General features: G+C 42.7%; 1 protein-coding gene across 8 annotated transcripts in view; it reads right to left on the bottom strand.

Moving 5' to 3' along the window:
* Positions 1 to 22,562: 22,562 nt before the first annotated feature.
* The window catches only part of HIRA (histone cell cycle regulator), a 95,841-nt gene continuing 93,692 nt past the window's right edge, over positions 22,563 to 24,711 (bottom strand). For 7 of the 8 annotated variants that reach the window (XM_055253596.2, XM_055253594.2, XM_063623345.1 and 4 more), the window contains one exon: positions 22,563 to 23,421. In XM_055253596.2, coding sequence (XP_055109571.1) covers positions 23,305 to 23,421 — 117 coding nt within the window. In that variant the 3' untranslated portion in view covers positions 22,563 to 23,304. The remainder of the gene's footprint in view (positions 23,422 to 24,711) is intronic. The other variant, XR_008652583.2, reaches the window with a different exon arrangement.

Genomic DNA, 24,711 nt, shown 5'->3' with positions numbered 1-24,711 from the left:
CAGTTATTTGAATAGACAGAAGTGAATATAAGTAATAGTTACAGTTAACAGGAAATAAAGTTGTTAATATACTTGTAAAAAAACTAAATGTTCTGGCTTGAAAGGGACTTTAATATTCTCACCACTTGTAGGTAACTTGCTAAGTAACCCTAAAAAAAACCTTTCAATTCTTTTTTTTTTTTTTTTTGAGACAGAGTCTCGCTCTGTCGCCCAGGCTGGTGTGCAGTGGCATGATCTCTGTTCACTGCAACCTCTGCCTCTCAGGTTCAAGCCATTCTCCTGCCTCAGCCTCCCAAGTAGCTGGGACTACAGGCGCACGCCACTGCACCTGGCTTATTTTTCATTTTTAGTAGAGACAGGGTCTCACCATGTTGACCAGGCTGGTCTCAAACTCCTGGCCTCAGGTGATCCATCCACCTAGGCCTCCCAAAGTGCTGGGATTACAGGCGTGAGCCACCAAGTCTGGCCCGGGATTAAGTTTCAACGTTAATTTTGAAGGGGACACAAACCTTCAAACCACAGAAGAGAGAGAAAGTGCATCAGTTATTTAAACAGAGGGAACTGAATATAAACAACAGTTAACAGGAAGTAAAGTTAACTTAATAAAAGGAAAATCCCAAGATATGGAGGTACAAACATAGGACACAGCTACCGCCCCTAGAGCTCAAAGATGAAAGAGAAGCTGAAATTATTACAGCTTAAAGGAAGGGCTTGCAGAGCTGGAATTCAGATCTCTGAGGTGTGTTGACCAGCTGGGGCTGGGGTCATTGAGCCCAGAGGAGAGATCCCATGGGGATGGGACCCAGACCTCTGAGGAGGGTCCCTATGGGACTTAGACACACACTATGGATGAGGGGTGGCTGTGGAGCTGGGAGTAAGCCCTCTAAAGAGGGCACTGGGAGACTCTCACCCAGATGTCTAAGGAGAAGGCATACTGAGGCTGGTTCTGCAAGTCTTGGAAAAACTTCAAACTGGATTCAGCTTCTTCTGTGAGAAGAATGTGCTACTCCCTTGTTGAAGAAGCCTAGCTGGGGTGATGCTCACAGGAAGCGACCCTGTGGTCTCCCTCTATCAACCTATCGGCTTAGTCTAATGGGGAATATTAGATCAGATCTTCTTTGTTTGCCAGTGAGAGATATGTTTTTTAGAGTCTCAGCCCTGGCATCAGAAGCAGTTTCTAGAGGTGGGAAGGGAGAATAGAGCTGAAAGACATTATTTAATAACTGGTACAAGAAACAACATGTTATAGCTAAATTCCAATTCCCATGGGACTTTCCTATAGGTGGAATTGAAAAGTCTATGGAGGCCTATAATTGCAGCGCTTTGGGAGGCTGAGGTAGGAGGATTGCTTGAGCCCAGGAGTTCAAGACCAGCCTGGTCAACCCCATCTCTTCAAAAAAATTTAAAAATTAGCAGGGCATGGTGATGCATGTCTATAGGCCTAGTTGGGAGGCTGCAACAGGAGGATCACTTGAGCCCATGAGCTCAAAGTTACAGTAAGCGATGATCGTACCACTATACTCCAGCCTGGGCAACAGAGAAAGACCCTGTCTTTAAAAAAGAAAAAGTCAATGGAGGACTTTAGTTTTCAGACAGCTTCAGAGAACTAAAAAGGCAGTGAATAATTATGAGGCCAATATCAGAGAGAAAGGACATGAGAGAGATGAGTGGTTTGTGGCTGCTTTTTCTTGAAAGCCATCTGCCAATTCCAGATGAATGTTTGAGACACTAGGACTCTGAGCAGCACTTTTAACACTCTCATTGCCCTAGGATGACAAAATTTGGAGGCTTGGTACCACCAAGGAGGTATCCCACTGTACTGTTTTGGGACAAGTTGTTTGGGACTCCATTCAAATCATGTCAGTTCTTGCCAGCAGCAAATGTAAATTTTCTCTGGGAATGATAACCTCATCCATGGTCTCAAATTACTTCTACAATTGTTCACATGCAGTATTCAACACTGAATCAAAAATAAGTAGGCATCCAAGGAGAAAAGACAAAATGATTGCAAAAAACAAGAGCAAGCCTGGACAACATAGTGACACCCTGTTTCTAAAAAACTAATAATAATAATTAGCTGAGCATGCACCTCCAGAGTCTGAGGCAGGAGGACGGCTTGAGACCAGGAGGTCAAGGCTGCAGTGAGCCAAGATCACACCACTGCACTCTAGCCTCAGTGACAGAATGAGGCCCTGTATCTGAAACAAAAACAAGAACAATAACAGACAAGTGAGCTCTAGGGGATCAAAAAATGGAGTTTTCACAAAGACTTTTAAATAATTATGCTTAATATGGTTAAGTGGATAAAAGACAAGGTTAAGAATTTTATCACAAGCCTGTAAATTATAAAGAACCAAATGGAAATTCTAGAACTGAAATAACTGAAATTGTGAAAATTCAACACATAGTGTTAGCATATTATACACCTCTGAAAAGAGAAAGCTAGTGATGGTAGAGTTAAGTCAGAAGAGTATATCTAAATTAAAGCACAGAGATAAAAGGACAGAAAATAAAGCATATGAATAAATTAGATATAGAGGACACATTTAGAGGTCTAACATACAGGTAACTGAAGTCCTAGAAGTATAGAGAAAGAGACAGAAGCAATATCTAAAGAGATAATGGCTTAGGGTTTGAAAATTGATGAAGGGTATCAATCTTCAATTTCCAGAAGCATTACAGATTTTAACTGGAATGTGTAAATTTTTTTTTTTTTTTTTTTTTTTTTTTTTTTTTTTTTTTTTTTTTTGAGACGGAGTCTCGCTCTGTCGCCCAGGCTGGAGTGCAGTGGCGCAATCTCGGCTCACTGCAAGCTCCGCCTCCCGGGTTCACGCCATTCTCCTGCCTCAGCCTCTCCAAGTAGCTGGGACTACAGGCGCCCGCCACCACGCCCGGCTAATTTTTTTGTATTTTTAGTAGAGACGGGGTTTCACCGTGGTCTCGATCTCCTGACCTCGTGATCCGCCCTCCTCGGCCTCCCAAAGTGCTGGGATTACAAGCGTGAGCCACCGCGCCCGGCCTGGAATGTGTAAATTAAGGCAAAATATACTTAGGCATATCATAATGAAATAGCTCAAAACCAGGGGAAAAAAACTTAAAAGAAGCCAGAGGGAAAACAATGGATTACTTTCTAGGGAGAGATAATTAAGCTTAACTACTGACTTCTCAAACAATGAAGCAGAACACAGAATAATCATATCTTCAAAGTGGTCAAATAAAATAATGAGGTTGAAACTGGAAAAGTTCCCTTGTCCCCCTTGCAGGGCATGCGATGGGGGTGTAGCTCGCTTCTTCAGTGCCTCACTGCTCAAACCTCAAGGGGTGCATATGGACGGACAGGCTGTAGGGCTCCAACCCCACAACAGTGTCTAGGGGTGAATGTTTACAGCTCCTGAAGCCCCAGTGGGCGTGTGTTACAGGGTGCTATTTTAGTTTTGCCTCTATAGGCGACTTGTGTTAACCAGCTCAATTAGTCCCTCTACTTGTCACGTGGACAGAGGGCTTTCTGTATCCTGGGTTCTCGCCTTGGTGTACCAGAAGAATCAGATCACACCTGGGCTTGGAGAATGAGTGCAAGGTTTTATTGAGTGGAAGTAGCTCTTAGCGGAAGCTGAAAGGGAAGTCAGAAGGGGATGTAGTGGGAAGGATTTTCCCTGGAGTTGCGCTGCTCACCAGCCCTGGGCTCTCCTCCAACTGCCCCAGCCAAACTCCTCGTTGTTCAGCTTCACCAGCGTGCTGGTTCCTGTCAGTGCCTTCCTCTGGATGTCCAGCTACCTGTGTGTCAATCCCCTCCCCTCAACGTCCAGCCACCTGTGTGTCTGCCAGCTAGGGTCTCTGGGGGTTTTTATAGGCACAGGATGGGGGCCTGGCAGGCCAGGATGGTCTTGAGAAATACAACATTTGGGCAGAAAATGCCTGTCCTCACCTAGGTCCGTAGGGGGTGGAGCCCTAGCCAGGGGCCACGCCCTCCTCTACCCAGCACTTCCCTTCCCCTTTTCCATAGCATTTAAAGGGACCACATCCTTCTCTACCCAGCACTTCCATGTCAACATTAGGCTGGGCATGGTGACTAATGCCTATAATCCCAGTACTCTGGGAGGCCAAGGTGGGCAGATCACTTGAGGTCAGGAGTTCGAGACCAGCCTGGCCAACATGGCGAAACCCCATCTCTGCCAAAACCCTGTCTCTACTAAAAATACAAAAATTACCTGGGTATGGTGGTGCATGCCTGTAGCCCCAGCTACTCAGGAGGCTGAGGCAGGAGAATTGCTTGAACCCGGGAGGCGGAGATTGCAGTGAGCTGAGATGGCACTACTTCACTCCAGCCTGGGCAACAAGAGTGAGACTCTGTCTCAAAAAAGAAAAGGGAAGGGAAAGGAAGAGAGAAGGGAAGGGAGGAAGGGAAGAAGGGAAAGGAAAGGAAGAAGATAAGAAGGGAAGGGAAGGGAAAACAAAGAAAATAATGACACCGGCAGACAAACAAGATCTGAGAAAATTTGTTACCAAAAGATCTAAACTAAAGGAAATACTAATGGGTTTTTATCAGGTAAAAATAAAATGTTCTCAAGTGGAAGCTCAGAGATATAGAATGGATAAAATTCAACAAAAAGGATATATTGGTAAATCTAAATGAAAGTTAACTGCATGACACAAAAATAATAAAGCCTTCCGGGATTAAAAATATGTCAGAATTTAGGCCGGGCACGGTGGCTCACGCCTGTAATCCCAGCACTTTGGGAGGCTGAGGCGGGTGGATCACGAGGTCAGGAGATTGAGACCATCCTGGCTAACACGGTGAAACCCCATCTCTACTATAAATACAAAAAATTAGCCAGGCGTTGTGGCAGGTGCCTGTAGTCCCAGCTGCTCGGGAGGCTGCGGCAGGAGAATGGCGTGAACCCCAGAGGCAGAGCTTGCAGTGAGCCAAGATCGTGCCACTGCACTCTAGTCTGGGCAACAGAGCGAACCTCTATCTCAAAAAAAAAAAAAAAAGTCAGAATTTAAATATATAAAATCTATAGTAAGTCAGAACTGGGGTAATCCAGGCATCATCTGAGAAAGGGGTATAAAAAAGGTTAGATTTGTAGTTGATTGAATAATTGGTCCCAAGTCTTAAGGCCTTGTAGGAGTTCTATTCCTCTACACTCTTGCCATGGCTTTGTGGTGGATTGACCGTGCTTCTTCACCCCTTGGTTCCAGGTTTCACCCTGTGCCTTGCTTCAGCTCATTGGATGTTAGAAGTGTGATGTGAGCAGAAATTTAACTGTTCCACATTGTTTGGATTGTACTCTTGCACTTCTGTTGTGTCCGTGAGTACAATTTGTCCCCCCTAGCCATTGCCTTTTGAGCTTGGAGCTCAGGATGGCATGTATAAAGTAGATCTCAGCCCAGTCTGCATCTTGGATGCAAGATTAGCTAAGATTGGCCAAACTCCAACTGAACCACTGACCTGTGAGTGAGAAAAAATAAGTAAATGAGATTATAAACTACAGAGATGCTGAGGTTGTTTGTTATGTGAAAATAAGAAATTCAAAATCAAAGTGATTGGAACTTTAAATTATTTTGAACCTTAAAGAAATGTGGTTATGAGGCCCAAGTCATATGACAGACAGCTGTAACCTAGGCAGCTGTAACCTCTGTTCCTGTAATTATGGATTAGCTTTTTCTTTACCTACATTGTTTTATAAAATGTTGTAAAAGACTAAAGGATGCCGGAGAAGACCCTTTCCCTCTTAACTGTTGGTCTTCATTATAGATTAGCTTCCTTCTTTCTTCTCTTACACAGTGACCTGACAACTATCACATTGTCTAAAATAAAATGTTAAATATACTCCTATACTCCTTTAAATTGGGAAGGAAAAAAGCTATAACTAATAAAATTGCAGTAACTCATAAACTACCCTTGTATGAAAAATGTAATTCTGTTAAATTTCTTTGTTTGCTGCCTATGTAAGTAAGACCATAACTTTTCAGCTTTAGATCACTGACCCCATTCCTTTGGGGTCTGTATTTCTGGATATTCATCCTCAACTTTGTGCTTGAATAAACTCTTAAACTGGATCCTGATGCTTTAAATTATTTCAGGTTGACATACTAGTGACCCAGATGGGACCTGAAGTTAGCTTCTGCCACTGACTCCTGCTGTTTTTCTAACAGATAGGTGGCACCAGTACAGACTGTTGCTGGGGTTTATGGGAGCCCTAAGTGAGACCCCTCTTGCATTTTGAATCTCCCTGGCTTAGATGAGATTCATATATTGTTCAAATGACCTGATTCCATACTCAATGGGGCTGGAATTAAAGTTCTACTTTAAAGCTTTAAGGTAGGAGTTTCATTTCTTATCTCTCTAGAGATTCTGTTGTTTGCAGGTTTATGGTTTCATTCTTTTTTAAGGTTAAGGTTTTATTTGCCTTACTTGCTAAAGTTTGCAACCTTTTCTGTCATGCAAAATCTGGTTAAAGGAAAAGCAGTTTCCCTTTAATAAGAAGATGTGAATTTCTGTGGCTTAAGCAAAATTGTGACCTTAAACTAGCCAGGTTTTGAAGCTCATTTCAATTTGGCACGTTTAAATTCTTTTTTTGAGCGACCAAAAATTTATAAAAGACCTTTATTGGCTGGGCACAGTGGCTTACTCCTGTAATCTTAGCACTTTGGGAGGCCAACGCTGGAGGATCACTTGAGACCAGGAGTTCGAGACCAGCATGGGCAACATAGTGAGACCCTGTCTCTGCAAAAAAAAAAAAAAAATTAATTAAAAAAAATCTTCATGAGAATGTGATAAGTCCTGAAGGCAACGGACACTGTTCATCCTGGCCAAAAGGCACCTTAGGTGACTGAGGTCTTGTAGGAGTGCCAGAGATTATCACTTGTGAGGAGAAATGGTCACACAGGGGATCCCCAAAGAAGAACATACAGCAAAATTTGCTTAAATTCAGTAAATATATATAAGGTACTAATGTCCCAGTGCTTTAAGCTCCCAGAATTTCTGGGTTTCACTGAGACACTTAAGAGGAAAGAACTGATCCAAGGATAACACACTGGGGAGCTATTCCCATAAATAATACGTTTGATCCAAAACATCTTTCCCTTTCACTTAAGAGGAGAATGCAAATTATAGGCAATCAGACATCTAAAATAGAGTCCTCCTTGTGGAGAGGTCCATCTTTAGAGACTCCAGCTGGATACATGTACAATACTTACGGTTTTACTTCTTGTCATTATTTAGAAAAATTGTCTCTTGAAGAACTCACGAAGAACCAAAATTGCAATGGCCAAAGTAGAGTACTTTGAAATGCCTGAACTAAATTATTTGTGTGCTCAATTAGAAAAATCCGGCCGGGCGCGGTGGCTCACGCTTGTAATCCCAGCACTTTGGGAGGCCGAGGTGGGCGGATCACGAGGTCAGGAGATCGAGACCACGGTGAAACCCCGTCTCTACTAAAAAAATACAAAAAATTAGCCGGGCGTGGTGGCGGGCGCCTGTAGTCCCAGCTACTCGGAGAGGCTGAGGCAGGAGAATGGCGTGAACCCGGGAGGCGGAGCTTGCAGTGAGCCGAGATAGCGCCACTGCACTCCAGCCTGGGCGACAGAGCAAGACTCCGTCTCAAAAAAAAAAAAAAAAAAAAAAAAAAAAAAAAAAAAAAAAAAAAAAAAAAAAAAAAAAAAAAAAAAAAGAAAAATCCGGTTCTGGCTGGGCAAGGTGGCGCACGCCTGTAATCCCAGCACTTTGGGAGGTCGAGGCAGGCGGATCACCTGAGGTCAGGAGTTTGAGACCAGCATAACCAACATGAAGAAACCCCATCTCTACTAAAAATAAAAAATTAGCCGGGTGCAGTGGCACATGCCTGTATTCCCAGCTACTCAGGAGGCTGAGGCAGGAGAATCGCTTGAACCTGGGAGGCGGAGCTTGCGGTGAGCTGAGATTAGGCGTCATTGCACTCCAGCCTGGGCAACAACAGCAAAACTCCATCTCAAAAAAAAAAAAAAAAAAAAAAAGAAAAGAAGAAAAAGAAAAATCGGGTTCTAGGATAAAATAGAATAATTGGGAGATTTATTTTTAGAGGTATTTAGAAGTATCCAGAAGAGGTTCTGATAAAGTTACTTCACTGCAGGAGGAAAATAAAAGATTGCCTAAAGGCTGGGCGTGGTGGCTTACGCCGGTAATCCCAGCACTTTGGGAGGCTGAGGCGGGCGGATCACAAGGTCAGGAGATCGAGACCATCCTGGCTAACACGGTGAAACCCTGTCTCTACTAAAAAAATACAAAAAAAAAAAAAAAATTAGCAAGGCATGGTGGCGGGCGCCAATAGTCCCAGCTACTCAGGAGGCTGAGGCAGGAGAATGGTGTGAACCGGGGAGGCAGAGCTTGCAGTGAGCCGAGATGGTGCCACTGCACTCCAGCCTGGGCGAAAGTGCGAGACTCCGTCTCAAAAAAAAAAAAAAAGAAAGAAAAAAGAAGAAGAAGAAGAAAAAGGAAAAGGAAAACAATACAAAGAAAGAAAACTATAGACCAACATGAGTCATGAATATATGTGCAAAAATTCTTAACAAGATATAAATGGAACTCAGCAATATATAAAAAGAATTATACACCATTACCAAGTGGAGTTTATCCCAGAAATGTAAGGCTGGTTCAATGTTCAAATACCAATCAATGTGATCCATCATATTAACAAGCTAAGTAAGAAAAATCACATGAGATTATCAACTGAATTCTGCAGAAAAGGCATTTGACAAAGTCCAACACCCATTCATGATAAAAACTATCAGAAAACTTAGAGAGGAATTTCTTCAACTGAATAAAAAATATTTAAAGAAAAATCCTGTGGCTATCATATTTAATAAAGACTGAATGCTTTTTCTCTAAGATCAACAACAAGGCACTCATCACTAGTATTCAACAAAAGACTGCAAGTTCTAGACAGAGTCTCACTCTGTCATGCAGTCTGGAGAGCATTGGTGTGATCTCAGCTCACTGAAGCCTCTGTCTCCCAGGTCCAAGCAATCTTCCCACATTAACCTCCCAAGTAGCTGGGACTACAGGTGCATGCCACCATGCCTGGATAATTTTTGTTTTTTGTACAGACATTGTTTCACCATGTTGCCCACGCTGGTCTCAAATTCCTCAGCTCAAGTGATCTGCCCACATCAGCCTCCCAACCTGCTGGGATTACAGGTGTGAGCCACCAGGCCCAGCATGTACTATTTTTCTTAACTTTAAAATAAATTTAGAAGTGATTTGCTTTCTGTTTTCTGGAAGAGCTTATATAGAATTGGTGTTAATTATCTAAGCAATTGATAGAATTATCCAGTGAAACCATCTGGGGATGTGGATTTCTATTTCAATAAGGAAAAAGAAACCAAAGGTACAATAGCCAAGATTTGGAATCAGCCTGTCTATCAGCAGACAAATGGATAAAGAAAAGGTGTTATATACACATGATGAAGTACTTTTCAGCCATAAAAAAGAATGAGATCCAGTCATTTGCAACAACGTAGATGAAACTGGAGAACATTATGTTAAATGAAATAGGGCAGGCATAGAAAGACAAACTTCAAATGCTCTCACTCCTTTGCAGGAACTAAAACTTTAAATAACTGAACTCATGAAGAGTAGAATGGTGGTTACCAGAGGTTGGGAAAAGTAGCAGCTTTGGGGTTGGGGGGAGTGGGAATGGTTAATGGGTACAAATATAGTTAGAATGAATAAGATCTAGTATTTGGTAGTGCAACAGGGTAACTACAATCAATAGTAGTTTATTGTACATTTAAAAATAACTAAAAGAGGCCGGGTGCAGTGGCTCACGCCTGTAATCCCAGCACTTTGGGAGTTCAAGGCAGGCGGATCACAAGGTCAGGAGATTGAGACCATCTTGGCTAACAGGGCGAAACCTTGTCTCTACTAAAAATGCAAAAAAAATTAGCTGGGCGTGGTGGCGGGTGCCTGTAGTCCCAGCTACTTGGGAGGCTGAGGCAGGAGAATGGCATGAACCCGGGAGGCAGAGCTTGCAGTGAGCCAAGATTGCACCACTGCACTCCAGCCTGGGTGACAGAGCGAGACTTCATCTCAAAAAAAAAAAAAAAAAGAGTATAACTGAAATATTTGTAACACAAAGAAATGATAAATGCTTGAGGTGATGATGGATATCCCATTTACTCTGATGTGATTATTACACATTGAGTGCCTGTATCAACATAAATATATGGACCCCATAAATATATACACCTTCTATGTCCTCATAAAAATTAAAAATAATTAAGTTTAAAAAAGAATTAGGCTGGGTGTGGTGGCTCATGCCTGTAATCCCAGCACCTTGGGAGACTGAGGCTGGTGGATCACAAGGTTAGGAGTTCGAGACCAGCCTGGCCAACATGGCAAAATCCTCTCTCTACTAAAAATACAAAAATTAGCTGGGCATGGTGGCAGGCACCTGTAATCCCAGCTACTAGGGAGGCTGAGGCAGGAGAATTGCTTGAACCTGGGAGGCAGAAGTTGCAGTGAGCCAAGATTATGCCATTGCACTCCAGTCTGGGCAACAAAAGCAAGACTCCATCTCAAAAAAAAAAAAAAAATAATAATAATAATTAAAAGGCATACCAATCAGAAAAGAAGAAAAAATTGTCCCTATTTTGAGAAGCCATGATTTAACTATATGGAAAGCCCAAAGGAATAAAACAACAAAAACAAACAAACTCCTAAAACTAATAAGTGAATTTAGCAAGGTTGCAGGATATATCAACATATAAAAATTAATTGTATTTCTATATACTAGCAAGGAACACATGGGCACTGAAATTAAAATATAATACTATTTATAATTGCTCCACAAAAATACTTTGGTGTGAATCTGACAATGCAGGTGCAGAACTTATATGATGAAAACTAGACAATGCTGATGAAAGAAATCAAACAAGATCTAAATAAATGGAGAGGCATAGCATGTTCATGGACTAGAAGACTCAATCGTAAGGACACCAGTTTTCCCCAAATGGTACACTGTTTTAACACAATTACTATCAAAATCCAAGCAACTTTGTTGTTGTTGTAGATGCAGACAAGCTTATACTAAAATTTGTTTGGAAACATACAGGCCCTAGAATAGCTAAAAAGTTTTGAAACAGTTCTGAGGCAGGAATTAAAGAAAGAAAGAAAAATAAAATTAAAAAGAGAAAAATACATTAGAAAAAACAAGCTTTCTGTATTAGGCTGGCTCATCCCAAAGTCAGTAACAGGCAAAGCCCAGACCCAGGCAAAGTCTTGATAACATTATCTAAGAAGCCAGGGCTCAAAGGAATGTGCTCTGGAGACTCTCCCAGCACTCCCTCCACATAAGGAGAAGAAAAACAAATTTTCCTTATTTTCCTTTCCCCTATGGTCTGAGTACATTTATGAGTTTATAGATTCTCGTTTTCTTTTCTTTTCTTTTTTTTTTTTTTTGAGACGGAGTCTCGCTCTGTCGCCCAGGTTGAAGTGCAGTGGCGCAATCTTGGCTCACTGCAAGCTCTGCCTCCCGGGTTCATGCCATTCCCCTGTCTCAGCCTCCTGAGTAGCTGGGACTACAGGCACCTGCCACCATGCCTGGCTAATTTTTTGTATTTTTAGTAGAGATGGAGTTTCACCATGTTAGCCAGGATGGTCTCGATCTCCTGACCTCGTGATCCACCCACCTTGGCCTCCCAAAGTGTTGGGATTACAGGCGTGAGCCACCGTGCCTGGCCAGATTCCTGTTTTCTGTAACTAGTAACCTCTAGTATTCTGTTTTTTATCCAAGCAGCACAGCGAAGGTCATGAGACATGCCTGAGCAGGCATAATCAAACTGTCATAGTTTGAATAACTGCCTTTGTTCTGCTTCTGTACACTTCCTTTCACACCACTACACTTCGCACCACTGTAAGCTTGTTTCAAACTAGCGAACATCTTTTCAGAAGTGTGTATAAAAGTCAAGTTGTCTTTGTTCTAGGCCTGGTCTTTGGATGTTAATTCACTAGGCCTGAGTGCACTCAATAAAATCCCCCTGTTCCACCTATTGGTTTCTACAGTCTCCTGATTCCCGCAACAGTTCCACTAGATCTTTCACTGTCTTTGTAGTTTTACCTTTTATGAAAGTCACTTAGGTGGGGCGGGGTGGCTCATGCCTGTAATCACAGCACTTTGGGAGGCTGAGGCAGGTGGATCATTTGAGGTCAGGAGTTCGAGACCATCCTGGCCAACATGGTGAAACCCCATCTCTACTAAAAATACAAAAATTAGCTAGGTGTGGTGTTATGCACCTGTAATCCCAGCTATTCAGGAGGTTGAGGCAGGAGAATCACTTGAGGCTGGGAGGCGGAGGTTGCGATGAGCAAAGATCATGCCACTGCACTCCAGTCTGGGTGACAGAGTGAGACCCTGTCTCAAAAGAAGAAAAAGAAAAGAAAAAAAGTCACTTAGTTGGAATTATACAGTATGTAGCCTTTTCAGATTGGCTTCTTTCACTTAGCAATATCCATCTAAGGTCTTCCATGTATTTTCATGGCTTGGTAGCTCATTTCTTTTCTTTTTTATTTTTCTTTGAGATGGAGTCTCTGTCTGTCTCCCAGTCTGGAGTGTAGTGGTGCGATCTCAGCTCACTGCAACCTCAACCTCCCGGGTTCAGGCAATTCTCTTACCTCAGCCTTCCATGTAGCTGGGATTACAGGCGCACACCACCACACCTAGCTGATTTTTGTATTTTTAGTAGAGAAGGGTTTTTGCCATGTTGGCCAGGCTGGTCTTGAACTCCTGACTTCAGGTGATCTGCCTGTCTCAACTTCCCACAGTGCTGGGATTACAGGCATGAGCCACCATGCCTGGCCTGAGCCACTGCCCCTGGCCGGCTCATTTCTTATCATTGAATAATATTCCAATGTATGAATGTGTCAGTTTGTTCATTCCCCTATTGAGGGGATATCTTGATTGCTTCCAGTTTTTGCAGTTTTAAATAAAGCTGCTATAAACATTTATGTGTAGGTTTTTGTGTGTATATAAGTTTTCAGTTAATTTTAGTATATACCTAGGAGCAAAATTGCTGGGCCATATGGTTAGGCTATGTTTAGCTTGGAAGGCACTACCAGATCATCTTCCAAAGTGGCTGTATTCTCAAGAGCAATGAATTAGAATTCCTGTTTTTCTACATCCACATCCTTGTCAGCATTTGATACTGTCAGGTTTTTGGATTTTAGCCTATCTAATAGGTGTATAGTGGTTTCTCATTGTTGTTTTTGTTATTTATTTCTTTATTTATGTATTTATTTTAGAGATGGGGTCTTACTCTGTTGCCCAGGCTGGAGTACAGTGGTATGATCATGGCTCACTGCAGCCTCAAACTGCTGGGTTCAAGAGGTCCTCCTGTTTCTGCCTCCTAAGTAGCTGGACTACAGGCACATGACACCATGCCCAGCTAATTCTCATTGTGTTCTGAATTTGTAATTCCCTAATGACATATGATTAGAGCATCTTTTCATATGGTTATAGCCATATGTATATCTTCTTTGGTGAGCTCTGTTCAGATATTTTTAAACTGGGGTGCTTATTTTCTTATTTTTGCATTTTAAGAGTTATTCATATATATTGGATACAAATCCTTTATCAGAAAAGTTATTTGCAAATATTTTCTCCAAGTCTGTGGGTTTTCATTCTCTTAGCAATGATGTTCTCAGAGCAGCAGTTAAAAATTTCTGTCTAGATTCTTTTTTTTATTTTTGCATGTGTAAAATGCAAAACTTCCTGAGTAGCAGGGACTACAGGTGCATTTATTAGAGCAGTATTTATTGAAAAGACTAATATTTTTCTATTGAATTGCCTTTGTTCCTTCATCAAAGATCAGTTGATTTAATTTGTTTGGGTTTATTTATGGGTTATCTACTCCATTCCTTCACCAATGTCACACTGTCTTGATTACTGTAGCTTCATAGTAAGTCTCAAAGTTGAGTAGTGTGAGTACCCTGGCCCTGCTTGTCTTCAATATTGAGTTGGCTATTCTGCATCTTTTGACTTTCCATACAAACTTTGGAATTTGCTTGTCAATATCTGCAAAATAACTTGTTGGAATTGTTATTGGAATTAAATTGAATCTATAGATTGGGAAGAGCTAACACATTAATGTTGAGTCTTCCTACCCATGAACATGAACTTATCTCCATGTATTAATTTAGATTTTTGATTTATTTCATCAGAGTTTTGTAGTTTCCCTCATATAAAGCTTGTATATATTTTGTTAGATTTATACCTAAGTATTTTGATTATTTGGTGTTTATGTAAGAGGTATTAAATTTTCAATTTCAAATTCCAATTGTTCAGTGTTGGTTTATAGAAAAGCAATCAACTTTTGTATGTTAACCTTATATCCCGCAACGTAACTATAATAACTTACTAGTTCTCAGAGTTTTTTGTTGATTCTTTGGGATTTTGTACATAGATAGTCATGTTATCTGCAATTTTTTATGCTTTATTTCCTTCTTCCTAATTTTTATACTTTTATTTCCTTCTTTTATCTTATTGTATTAGCTAAGACTTCTAGTACAATATTGAATAGGAGTGGTGACAAGAGACATCCTTGCCTTTTCCCTGATATTAGGGGAAAAGCATATAATTTTTCACCGTTAAGTAGTGTATGATGTTAGCCATATGTACATACATAGTGGAATTATTGTAGATGTTCTTCATCAATTGAGAAAGTTGCCTTCTATTCCTAGTTTGCTGAGAGTTTTTATCATGAATAGGTGTTAGATTTGTCAAATGCTTCTTCTAAATGTATTGATATAATCATGATTTTCTTTTTTAACTTAATTGATGTGATTGATTACAATAACTTATATTCAACCATTAAACAAGTATGCATATCTGGAATAAATCCCATTTGTTCATGTTGTATTTTTTTCATACAATGTTGGATTTGATTTGCTAGTATTTTTTTCATGGATAAAATGGGCATTACTATCGTGTGAAACTCAGCCCCCGATATTTCACGTGGGTCCTTTTATATCTTCCCTAAGTGTTGGCTGGTCTGAGAAATAAAGGGAAAGAACACAAAAGAGAGAAATTTTAAAGCTGGGTGTCTGGGGGAGACATCACATGTCGTCAGGTTCCGTGATGCCCCCCAAGCCGCAAAACCAGCAAGTTTTTATTAGTGATTTTCAAAAGGGGAGGGAGTGTATGAATAGGGTGTGGGTCACGGAGATCATATGCTTCACAAGGTAATAAAATATCACAAGGCAAATGGAGGCAGGGCGAGATCACAGGACCGGGGCGAAATTAAAATTGCTAATGAAGTTCCGGGCATGCATTGTCGTTGATAACATTTATCAGGAGACAGGGTTTGAGAAAAGACAACTGGTCTGACCAAAATTTATTAGGCAGGAATTTCCTCATCCTGATAAGCCTGGGAGGGCTACGGGAGACCAGGGCTTATTTCATCCCTATCTATGACCGTAAAAGACAGACATCCCCAAAGCGGCCATTTCAGAGGCCTCCCCTTAGTGATGCATTCTCTTTCTCAGGGATGTTCCTTGCTGAGAAAAAGAATTCAGCGATATTTCTCCTATTTGCTTTTGAAAGAAGAGAAATATGGCTCGGTTCCACCCAGCCCACAGGCAGCCAGACTTTAAGGTTATCTCCCTTGTTCCCTGAACGTTGCTGTTATCCTGTTCTTTTTTCAAGGTGCCTAGATTTCATATTGTTTAAACAATTTGTGCAGTTAACGCAATCATCACAGGATTACAGGATACAAGATCAACATACAAAAATCAATGTATTTTTATACACTTGTAATGAAATGGAAGTGAAATTTTAAAAACACTTCCTTAGCCAGGCGTGATGTGTGGACTTGGTAGTCCCAGCTACTTGGGAGGCTGAGGTAGGAGGATTGCTGGAGCTCAGGAGTTCTAGACCAGCCTGGACAACACAGCAATATTCCATCTTTTGATAAAACCAAACACTTCCACTTACAATAGCCTCAAAAAGAATAAAATACTTAGGAATGAATTTTACAAAAGAACTATCAAACTTATATTCTGGAAACTTCGAAATGTTGTTGAAAGAAATGAAAGAAAACCTAACTAAATGGATAGATGTTTATGTTCATTGATTGGAAGACCTGATATTGTTAAGATAGCTATCTCCTCAGATTAATCTATAGATCATCACAACCCCTAGAACTGCAGCTAATTTCTTTCTAGAAATTGACAAATTGATCCTAAAATTTATAAGGAGACTCAGGGGCCCCAGAATAGCAAAAACAACCTTGAAAAGAACAATTAGATTGGAGGACTCACACTTCCTTATTTCAAAACTTTCTATAAAGCAACAGTAATCAAGACAGTGTAGCACAGACATATATTTCAACACAATACAACTGAGAGTCCAGAAACAACCCATGTGTCTGTGGTCTCCTGATTTTCAACAAGGGTGCCAAGACCATTCAATGGGGTAAAAATAGTCTTTCGACAAATTATGCTGGGACATCTGGATGGACACACGCAAAATAATGACATTGAACTCTTCACATAATATACAAAACTTTACTCAAAATGGATCAGAGTATTCAATGTAAAAGCTAACATTATAAAACTCTTAATAGAATCATAAGGGTGAATTTGCATGAACTTGGATGTGGTATTGGTTTCTTAAATATGAGATCAACAGTGTGAGCAACAAAAGAAAACATTTGAGATAGGGCCTTAGTCTGTCACCCAGGATGGAGTACAGTGGTGCCATCACGGTTCACTGCAGCCTCAGCCTCCGGGGCTCAAGTGATCCTCCCAGCTGAGCTTCCCTAGTAGCTGAAACCACAGGCATGTACCACCATTCTGGCTAATTCTTTCATTTTTTGTAAAGATGGGGTCCCACTATGTTGTCCAGGCTGGTCTCAAACTCCTGGGCTCAAGTGATCCACCTGCCTCAGCCTCCCAAAGTGTTGGGATTACAGGCACAAGCCATGGCACCCAGCTGATAAGGAATATTTTTAATCCAGAATAGATAAAAACTCTCACAAACTCAATGATAAAGACAACCCAATTGAAAAGTTGGCAAAAGATCTGAAAAATAAGACACACAAGTGACTAATAAGCACATGAGAGGTTGATCAACATATCAGTCACTAGGGAAATACAAATCAAAACCACTCTGAGATATCACGTTATACCCACTAGGATGCCTTTACTTAAAACAACCTGATAGGCTGAATGTGGTGGCTGACGCCCGTAATCCCAGCACTTTGGTAGGCCAAAGCAGGAGGACTGCTTGAGTCCAGGAGTTCAAGATCAGCCTGGGCAACAGCGAGACCCCCGTCTCCACAAAAAAGTATAAATATACATACATACATACTTGGTAATAGGAAATGTTGGCAAAGATGTGGAAAAATTGGAAATCTCATACACTGCTGATATGAATATAAACTGGAGCAGCCACATTGGAAGGCAGAATGATAGTTTGTTAAACAGTTAGTTATAGAGTGACCATACGACTCAGCAATTCCACTCCTAGGTCTATGTATTATATATCCAAGAGAAATGAAAACACATTTCCACATAAAAACTTGTACACAGATGTTTATAGTACCATTATGCATAATTGCCAAAAGGTGGAAACAATCCAAATGTCTATCAACAGATGAACAGGTAAGCAAAATGATGCATACGACGGAATATTATTTGGTTATAAAAAGAAGTGGAATAGTGACACGTGCTACAACATGGATGAGCCTTGAAAATATTATGCTAAATGAAAGCAGTCAGACAAAAGCAATATTCTGTGATTCAATTTATATGAAATGTTCTGAATAAGCAAATCTATAGAGACGGAAAGCAGGTTGATGGTTGCCTCAGAATGATGGGGATCGGGGGATAGGGCATGATAAAGTGTATGGGGTTTCTTACTGAGGTGATGAAAAGATTCTAATAATGGCTGTGGTTAAAGTGTATGGGGTTTCTTATTGAGGTGATGAAAAGATTCTAATAATGGCTCTGGTAATGGCTGCACATATGATGTGACTACACTGAAAATCATTAGATTGTAAATTGCATGCTGTTAACTATTTCAGTAAAGCTGTTTTGTTGTTTTTTTTTTTTTTAAGTAAAACATGAGCCATCCTTTTTTTTTTTTTTTTTTTTTTTGAGAAAGAGTCTCACTCTGTTGCCCAGGCTGGAGTGCAATGGCATGGTCTCAGCGCACTGCAACCTCCGCCTCCCGGATTCCAGTGATTTTCCTGCCTCAGCCTCCCAAGTAGCTGGGATTGCAGGCGTGTGCCGCCATGCCTGGCTAATTTTTTGTATTTTTAGTACAGACAGGGTTTCCCCATTTTGGCCAGGCTGGTCTCGAGCTCCTGACCTCAAGTAATCCACTTGTCTTGGCATCCCAAAGCGCTGGGATTACAGGTGTGAGCCACTGTGCCTGGCCATAATCTTTTTTTTTTTTGAGATGGAATCTTGCTCTGTCACCCAGGCTGGAGTCCAGTGGCACAATCTCAGCTCACTGCAAGCTCTGCCTCCCAGGTTCAAGCGATTCTCCTGCCTCAGCCACCTGAGTAGCTAAGACTACAGGCACCTGCCACCACACCTGGCTAATTTTTTTTTTTTTTTTGTAGTTTTAGTACAGGCAGAGTTTCACCATATTGGCCAGGCTGGTCTCGAACTCCTGGCCTCAAGTGATCCACCTGTCTTGGCCTCCTAAAAGTGCTGGGATTATAGGCGTGAGCCATTGCACCTGTCCTGAGCCATCCTCCTCCTGTGGAAAACGTACTGTATCTTGAGAAAAACCACAGATGTAGGAATAGAGTACCTAGGTTATAGAGCAAGTATATGTTTAATTCTGTGAGGAACGATCACACTGTTTATCAAAGTAACTATTCTTCCTACCAGCAATGCATGAGAGTTCCAGTTGCTCCACATCCTCACTAATACTCATTGTCTTTTTAAAAACTGTAAGCCATTCTAATAGATATGTGTTGTTACTGTTATTTCTTTTGCTGTACAGAAGCTTTTTAGTTTGTCTAATTTGTCTACTTTTTGGTTGTATTTGCTTTTTAGTTCTTAGTCATAAATTATTTATTTTTATTTATTATTTTTTATTTTTTTTGAGACAGAGTCTCGCTCTTTCGCCCAGGCCGGAGTGCAGTGGTGCTATCTTGGTCACTGCAAGCTCTGCCTCCCCGGTTCACGCCATTCTTCTGCCTCAGCTTCCCTAGTAGCTGGGACTACTGGCACCCGCCACTGCGCTGGTCTAATTTTTTGTATTTTTAGTAGAGACGGGGTTTCACCGTGTTAGCCAGGATGGTCTCGATCTCCTGACCTCATGATCTGCCCGCCTTGGCCTCCCAAAGTGCTGGGATTACAGGTGTGAGCCACTGCGCCCGACTTTTTCAATTTTTTTTGAGACAGTCTCGCAGTGTCACCCAGGCTGAAGTGCAGTGACGCGATCTCGGCTCACTGCAACCTGTCTCCTGGGTTCAAGCGATTCTCATGCCTCAGCCTCCTGAGTAGCTGGAATTACAGGTGTGTGCCACCGTGACTGGCTAATTTTTTTTTTTTTTGAGGTGGAGTTTCACTCTTGTTGCCCAGGCTGGAAAGCAGTGGTGCAATCTCAGCTCACTGCAACCTCCGCCTCTCAGGTTCAAGTGATTCTCCTGCCTCAGCCTCCCAAGTATCTGGGATTACAGGCATGCGCCACCATGCCTGGCTAATTTTGTATTTTAGTAGAGAGGAGGTTTTACTATGTTGGTCAGGCTGGTCTCGAACTTCTAACCTCAAGTGATCCACCTGCCTTGGCCTCCCAAAGTGCTGGTATTGCAAGCGTGAGCCACTGTGCCCAGCTGTAGTAATAAATTCTTTGCCTAGGTATTTTGTATTCTTATACATCATGTCAAACTTTGCAAAGTAATTAAGTCACTTGGAAACAGTGTGATCATTTTGGGTCTTGCTTTTATTTTTTGTTAGGTGGATCTGAAGCAATGCTGCCTTAGTCTCCTTGGACTCTCAGCTCCATTTCCTCAGCTCAAGTAGTCCACTGGGCTCTACCTCAGTTCTGCCTCCTCTTGCTGTGGCCTAGAAATTCTCTCTGGATATCAGAAAACAAAGGACAGTAATCCCTGCCAAGATGGGATACAAACAAGGTGTGCCCCACAATTGCCCAAGTGTACTACCTGGAGTGTCTTTTTCTGTTTTTTTCTTTTTCTTTTTTTTCTTCAAAATGGGGTCTTCCTGTGTTGCCCAGGCTGGAGTGCAGTGCTGTGATCATAGCTAATTGCCGCCTTAAACTCCTGGCCTCAAGCAAGCCTCCCACCTCAGCCTCCCATGTAGCTAGGTCTCCAAGTGCATGCTACTGTGCCCAGCATGGTATCCAGTGTCTTGAAACTACCACTGCATGTATTTTGACGGGCTCCTTTGGTTGTTTCAGGTAGAAGGGTCAACCTGGTCCCTGCTACTCCATCTTGTCTGTAAGTTGAAGGCCTTGATGTTTTTCTGCTTATCTCATCATCATCTCCAAACAGTGGTGGTAAAGTCACTCACGACTGCCGTTTCCTTCAAGGGAGGAAACGTGCCAAGTCTTTGCCCACACAATCCCAATTTGTCCTCATAACGATGCAGATTTTTTTTTTTTTTTTTTGAGGCGGAGTCTTGCTCTGTTGCCAAGGCTGGAGTGCAGTGGCGCAATCTCGGCTCACTGCAACCTCTGCCTCCCAGGTTCAAGCAATTCTCCTGCTTCAGCCTCCCGAGTAGCTGGGATTACAGGTGTGTGCCACCACACCCAGCTAATTTTTGCATTTTTAGTAGAGATGTGGGTTTCACCATGTTGGCCAGGCTGGCTCGAACTTCTGACCTCGTGATCTGCTCGCCTCGGCCTCCCAAAGTGCTGGGATTATAGGTGTGAGCCACTGTGCCCGACCCCAGTGCAGATTTTTTTAGTTTCAATCTCTATTTGACAGCTAAAAAACTGAGGCCCAGATGTTTGCTGGTTTGGAGCCCAGACAGGCCTGTTGGCATATATTGCTTCCTGGAGCTCCACAAAGCTCTTAATGTCTTGCTGCATAGTTGCTAAGGGAGCTGCCTGACCTGCACAGCAATTCTCTGGCTCTTCATTCCTTAAGGAAAAGTCCCTTTTGCAGCCTGGCTTTTTATGTGTACACACACACACACACACACACACACACACACACGCACACACACACACACAAACTATTCTGGCTTTATTTGGCATGCACACATGCCTGGGTCTCATCCAGCCACTTGACATCCGAGTGGAATGGCTGCTAGGCCAGAGATCAGTGGTCAGTTACCCCAGCCTCTGACTCCAAGTCCAAGGCTCCTTCCCCAGACTCAGACCCACACACTGGGTGGTGGTGACGAAGATCATGACCCAGGAGTGGGTGGTACTCAGCCCTCACTGTGCTTAAAGATTCTGTGATTCTGGCCGGGCGCGGTGGCTCACGCTTGTAATCCCAGCACTTTGGGAGGCCGAGGCGGGCGGATCACGAGGTCAGGAGATCGAGACCACGGTGAAACCCCATCTCTACTAAAAACACAAAAAAAATTAGCCGGGCGTGGTGGCGGGCACCTGTAGTCCCAGCTACTCAGAGAGGCTGAGGCAGGAGAATGGCGTGAACCCGGGAGGCGGAGCTTGCAGTGAGCCGAGATTGCGCCACTCACTCCAGCCTGGGCGACAGAGCGAGACTCCATCTAAAAAAAAAAAAAAAAAAAAAAAGATTCTGTGATTCTATTTCTTCTCCTGTAGATCAACGTCTGGATCACTTTCTAATAAAATTCCAACTTTGCTGATAATTCTCCAATATACCCAAGACTGTAAATACTGATTTCCTTTCATGAAATTGTCCAAACAGCTGCAGCCCTTGGTGCACACTATGATCTGGACCTGGGGCACAGAAAGACCAGAACCATGAACCATGACTCCTCACTTGGGAGATGACGTGTGCAAGGTGACCTATGGTGCTTCATGACCACAGAAGTGAACACTCTACACTGTGAAATGAATTTCTGCATGGAGGGTATATTAGGGTTCTCTATAGGGACAGAACTAATAGTATATATATGAAAGTTTATTAAGTATTAACTTACACAACCACAAGGTCCCACGATAGGCCGTCTGCAGGCTGACGAGCAAGGAGAGCCAGTCCGAGTCCCAAAATTGAAGAACTTGGGAGTCTGATGTTCGAGGGCAGGAAGCATCCAACATGGGAGAAAGATGTAGGCTGGGAGGCTAAGCAAGTCTCATCTCTTCATGTTTTTCTGCCTGCTTTATATTTGTTGGCAGCTGATTAGATGGTGCCCACCTGATTAAGAGTAGGTCTGCCTTCCCCAGCCTACTGACTCAAATATTAATCTCCTTTGGCAACACCCTCACAGACACATCCAGGATCAATATTGCATCCTTCAATCCAGTCAAGTTGACACTCAGTATTAACCATGACAGGGGGGAATGGGATGACACAAAGGACCCCTTCTGGCTCTCATGTTCTGTCACTATCTACTTCAGGAGAGAGATGCACAGTGTGGGGAGGATGAAAGTTGGAAAAGGCAAGAGAAATCAGGAGGGTTTGGTATTCAATGCGTGTTCATTTATTTTACACTTACAAAAGAAATTGCCCACCCCTTTGCCCCATTCCCCCAAAACAGTCTCTTTTTACAAACATTTAAAAATTAAAACCAAATGAAGATAGACAAGTTAATTTCAGTACAATTATTTTTCAGTGTAGCTGTCATAATTAGAGTTTAAATTTCCTACAAGTGACCAATGTCCAAGTGACTTATAGGGAAATCCTGATTATCGGCCAAAGGAAGTTCAATATTACAAGTTAGCAAATTCTAGTACAAAAATAGTCCGTGTGTTGGAACAGCTTTCCTTTTATATAGGTCTCAGGTCAGTCTGCTGTAATACCTAACGCTTCCGGATTCTCTCTCACAAATGGCTCAATCGTCACTGCTGAAGCAGCATGGCGCCTGCAGCAGCAGGGGCTAGTGTCCACCTTGGGGCCGTGCTGGAGACGGCAGGCCTGGGACTGCCTTGCTGGCCCCAGGGCACCTGGGGAGATCTCCAGCCCTAGCTCCGCATGGGGGGCTTGGAGGAAGGGACGAGCTTCCCCCTCCTGAGGCAATGTCAGGCCCAGGACACAGGGCACATCTGCCCAGGGAGCTGGGCTGGTGCTGGTGCAGGACAGCACATCTCCTGCCAGTGTCTCCTCCCTCTACAGCCTGGTCAGGTGAGAGGTGGTCCTGCACATCATCAGTGGCGAGAGTGTGGCCCTGCCCTTGCCGCAGCCAGGGCAGGCAGGGGCAGGCTACTTGTCCCTCAGGATGTCGAGCTGTTCCTGACACTCGGTGAAGAGGCGCTGGAATCGGAGGTTCTGCCCGATGACTGGTAGCAGCTCCTTCAGCAGCTCCCTCTTCCGTAGACCCTGTGGACACAGAGTGACAGCTGAGTGCAAGTATCAGTGAAGGGACCTAGATTGTGGGGACTTTCCTGGCCTGGCAGAGAACCTTGTGTCTGCTCATGGGAGAAGGAAAGAACAATTCCTCTGCAGGTGAGAAATTGTGAGAGAGCTGTGGGGCAAATGTGCAGGATGAAGTGGCAGGTGGAGTGGGAGCAACACAGTGTGGGGATAAAGGAGGATGAGGCCAGTGCAGGGTCTGCTCCTCCATCTGTGGGCACAGCCACTGCTGACCTTATAGTGACTGAGCAGTTCCCTGACCATCCAGGGCAGGATGAGAGTAGAACATCAAGGCTAAGGGTCAGGTGGCTGGCCATTCAGGAGGGGCTGTTCCCTAATGCTGATATTTGCCAGGGGTTTGAGGTCAAGCCCCAGGGCAAGGACGCACCTGGGGGGCAGTGACTGCCTTTAGTTTTCCAGCAACACAAATGAGGTGCCAGTATGCCCTGATGTGGAGGATGTTCGGATGCTGACTAAACTATGCTTAGTTGCCCAAACATCCTCCACATCAGGGCATATTGGCACCACAGTCTGAAACAAGCATTGCCAGTTGGGGTCTCTGCTGCACAGACCAAAAGAGCAGACTCCTGAGCAGCATGGCTGCTCCAAAGGGAAAACTACCAGCCAGACAACTTTAACACTGGACGAGAAGGCCTAAGATCTTGAATTAACAGTGACAGATACACCTGCAACAAGTCTACAAGTGACAGTAAAGAACAAGTGTAAATATTAGGTTTGAGTAACACAGAAGTTGTTAGAGATGGGATAAGCAGGAGAATGGCTGCTGTTGATGACCAAGTTTGATGGAGGAGCAGCTCACGCTCCAACAGGGAGGCTCGGACACCAGAGTGCCGTAGTCAGAACAGAGATTGTATGGATTTGCAAAGCCTGAAATGTTTACTATCTGGTCCTTTACAGAAAAGTTTTGCCAACTACTAAAATAGATCATGTTTTCTAACTAAAATAATTGAGTAAAACTCATGGGTCAAAGGGGAATTATAATTAAGTGAAATTAAAAATGACTTACAAGAGAATGGTAAAAAAAAAAAAAAAAAAAAAACACAAAATACTCCAAAAGTGGTGAGATTCAGCAAAAGTGGGCACTTTAGAGGCATTTAGAAACAACAGCTTATACTGTATTAGAGAACATGAAAGAATGACAAGCCAAGACTCCAACCTAAAGCCATCGGGGAAAGGAAAAAAAAAAAAAAGACTAAAGAAAAAAAGGACATGAGAAAAAAACATTTTTTTAAAAAA

Source organism: Symphalangus syndactylus, chromosome 18, assembly GCF_028878055.3.
Source record: "Symphalangus syndactylus isolate Jambi chromosome 18, NHGRI_mSymSyn1-v2.1_pri, whole genome shotgun sequence".
NCBI lineage: Eukaryota > Metazoa > Chordata > Mammalia > Primates > Hylobatidae > Symphalangus > Symphalangus syndactylus.
The sequence above is the reverse complement of the archived record's forward strand: the minus strand, read 5'-3'. Positions and strand labels throughout refer to the sequence as shown.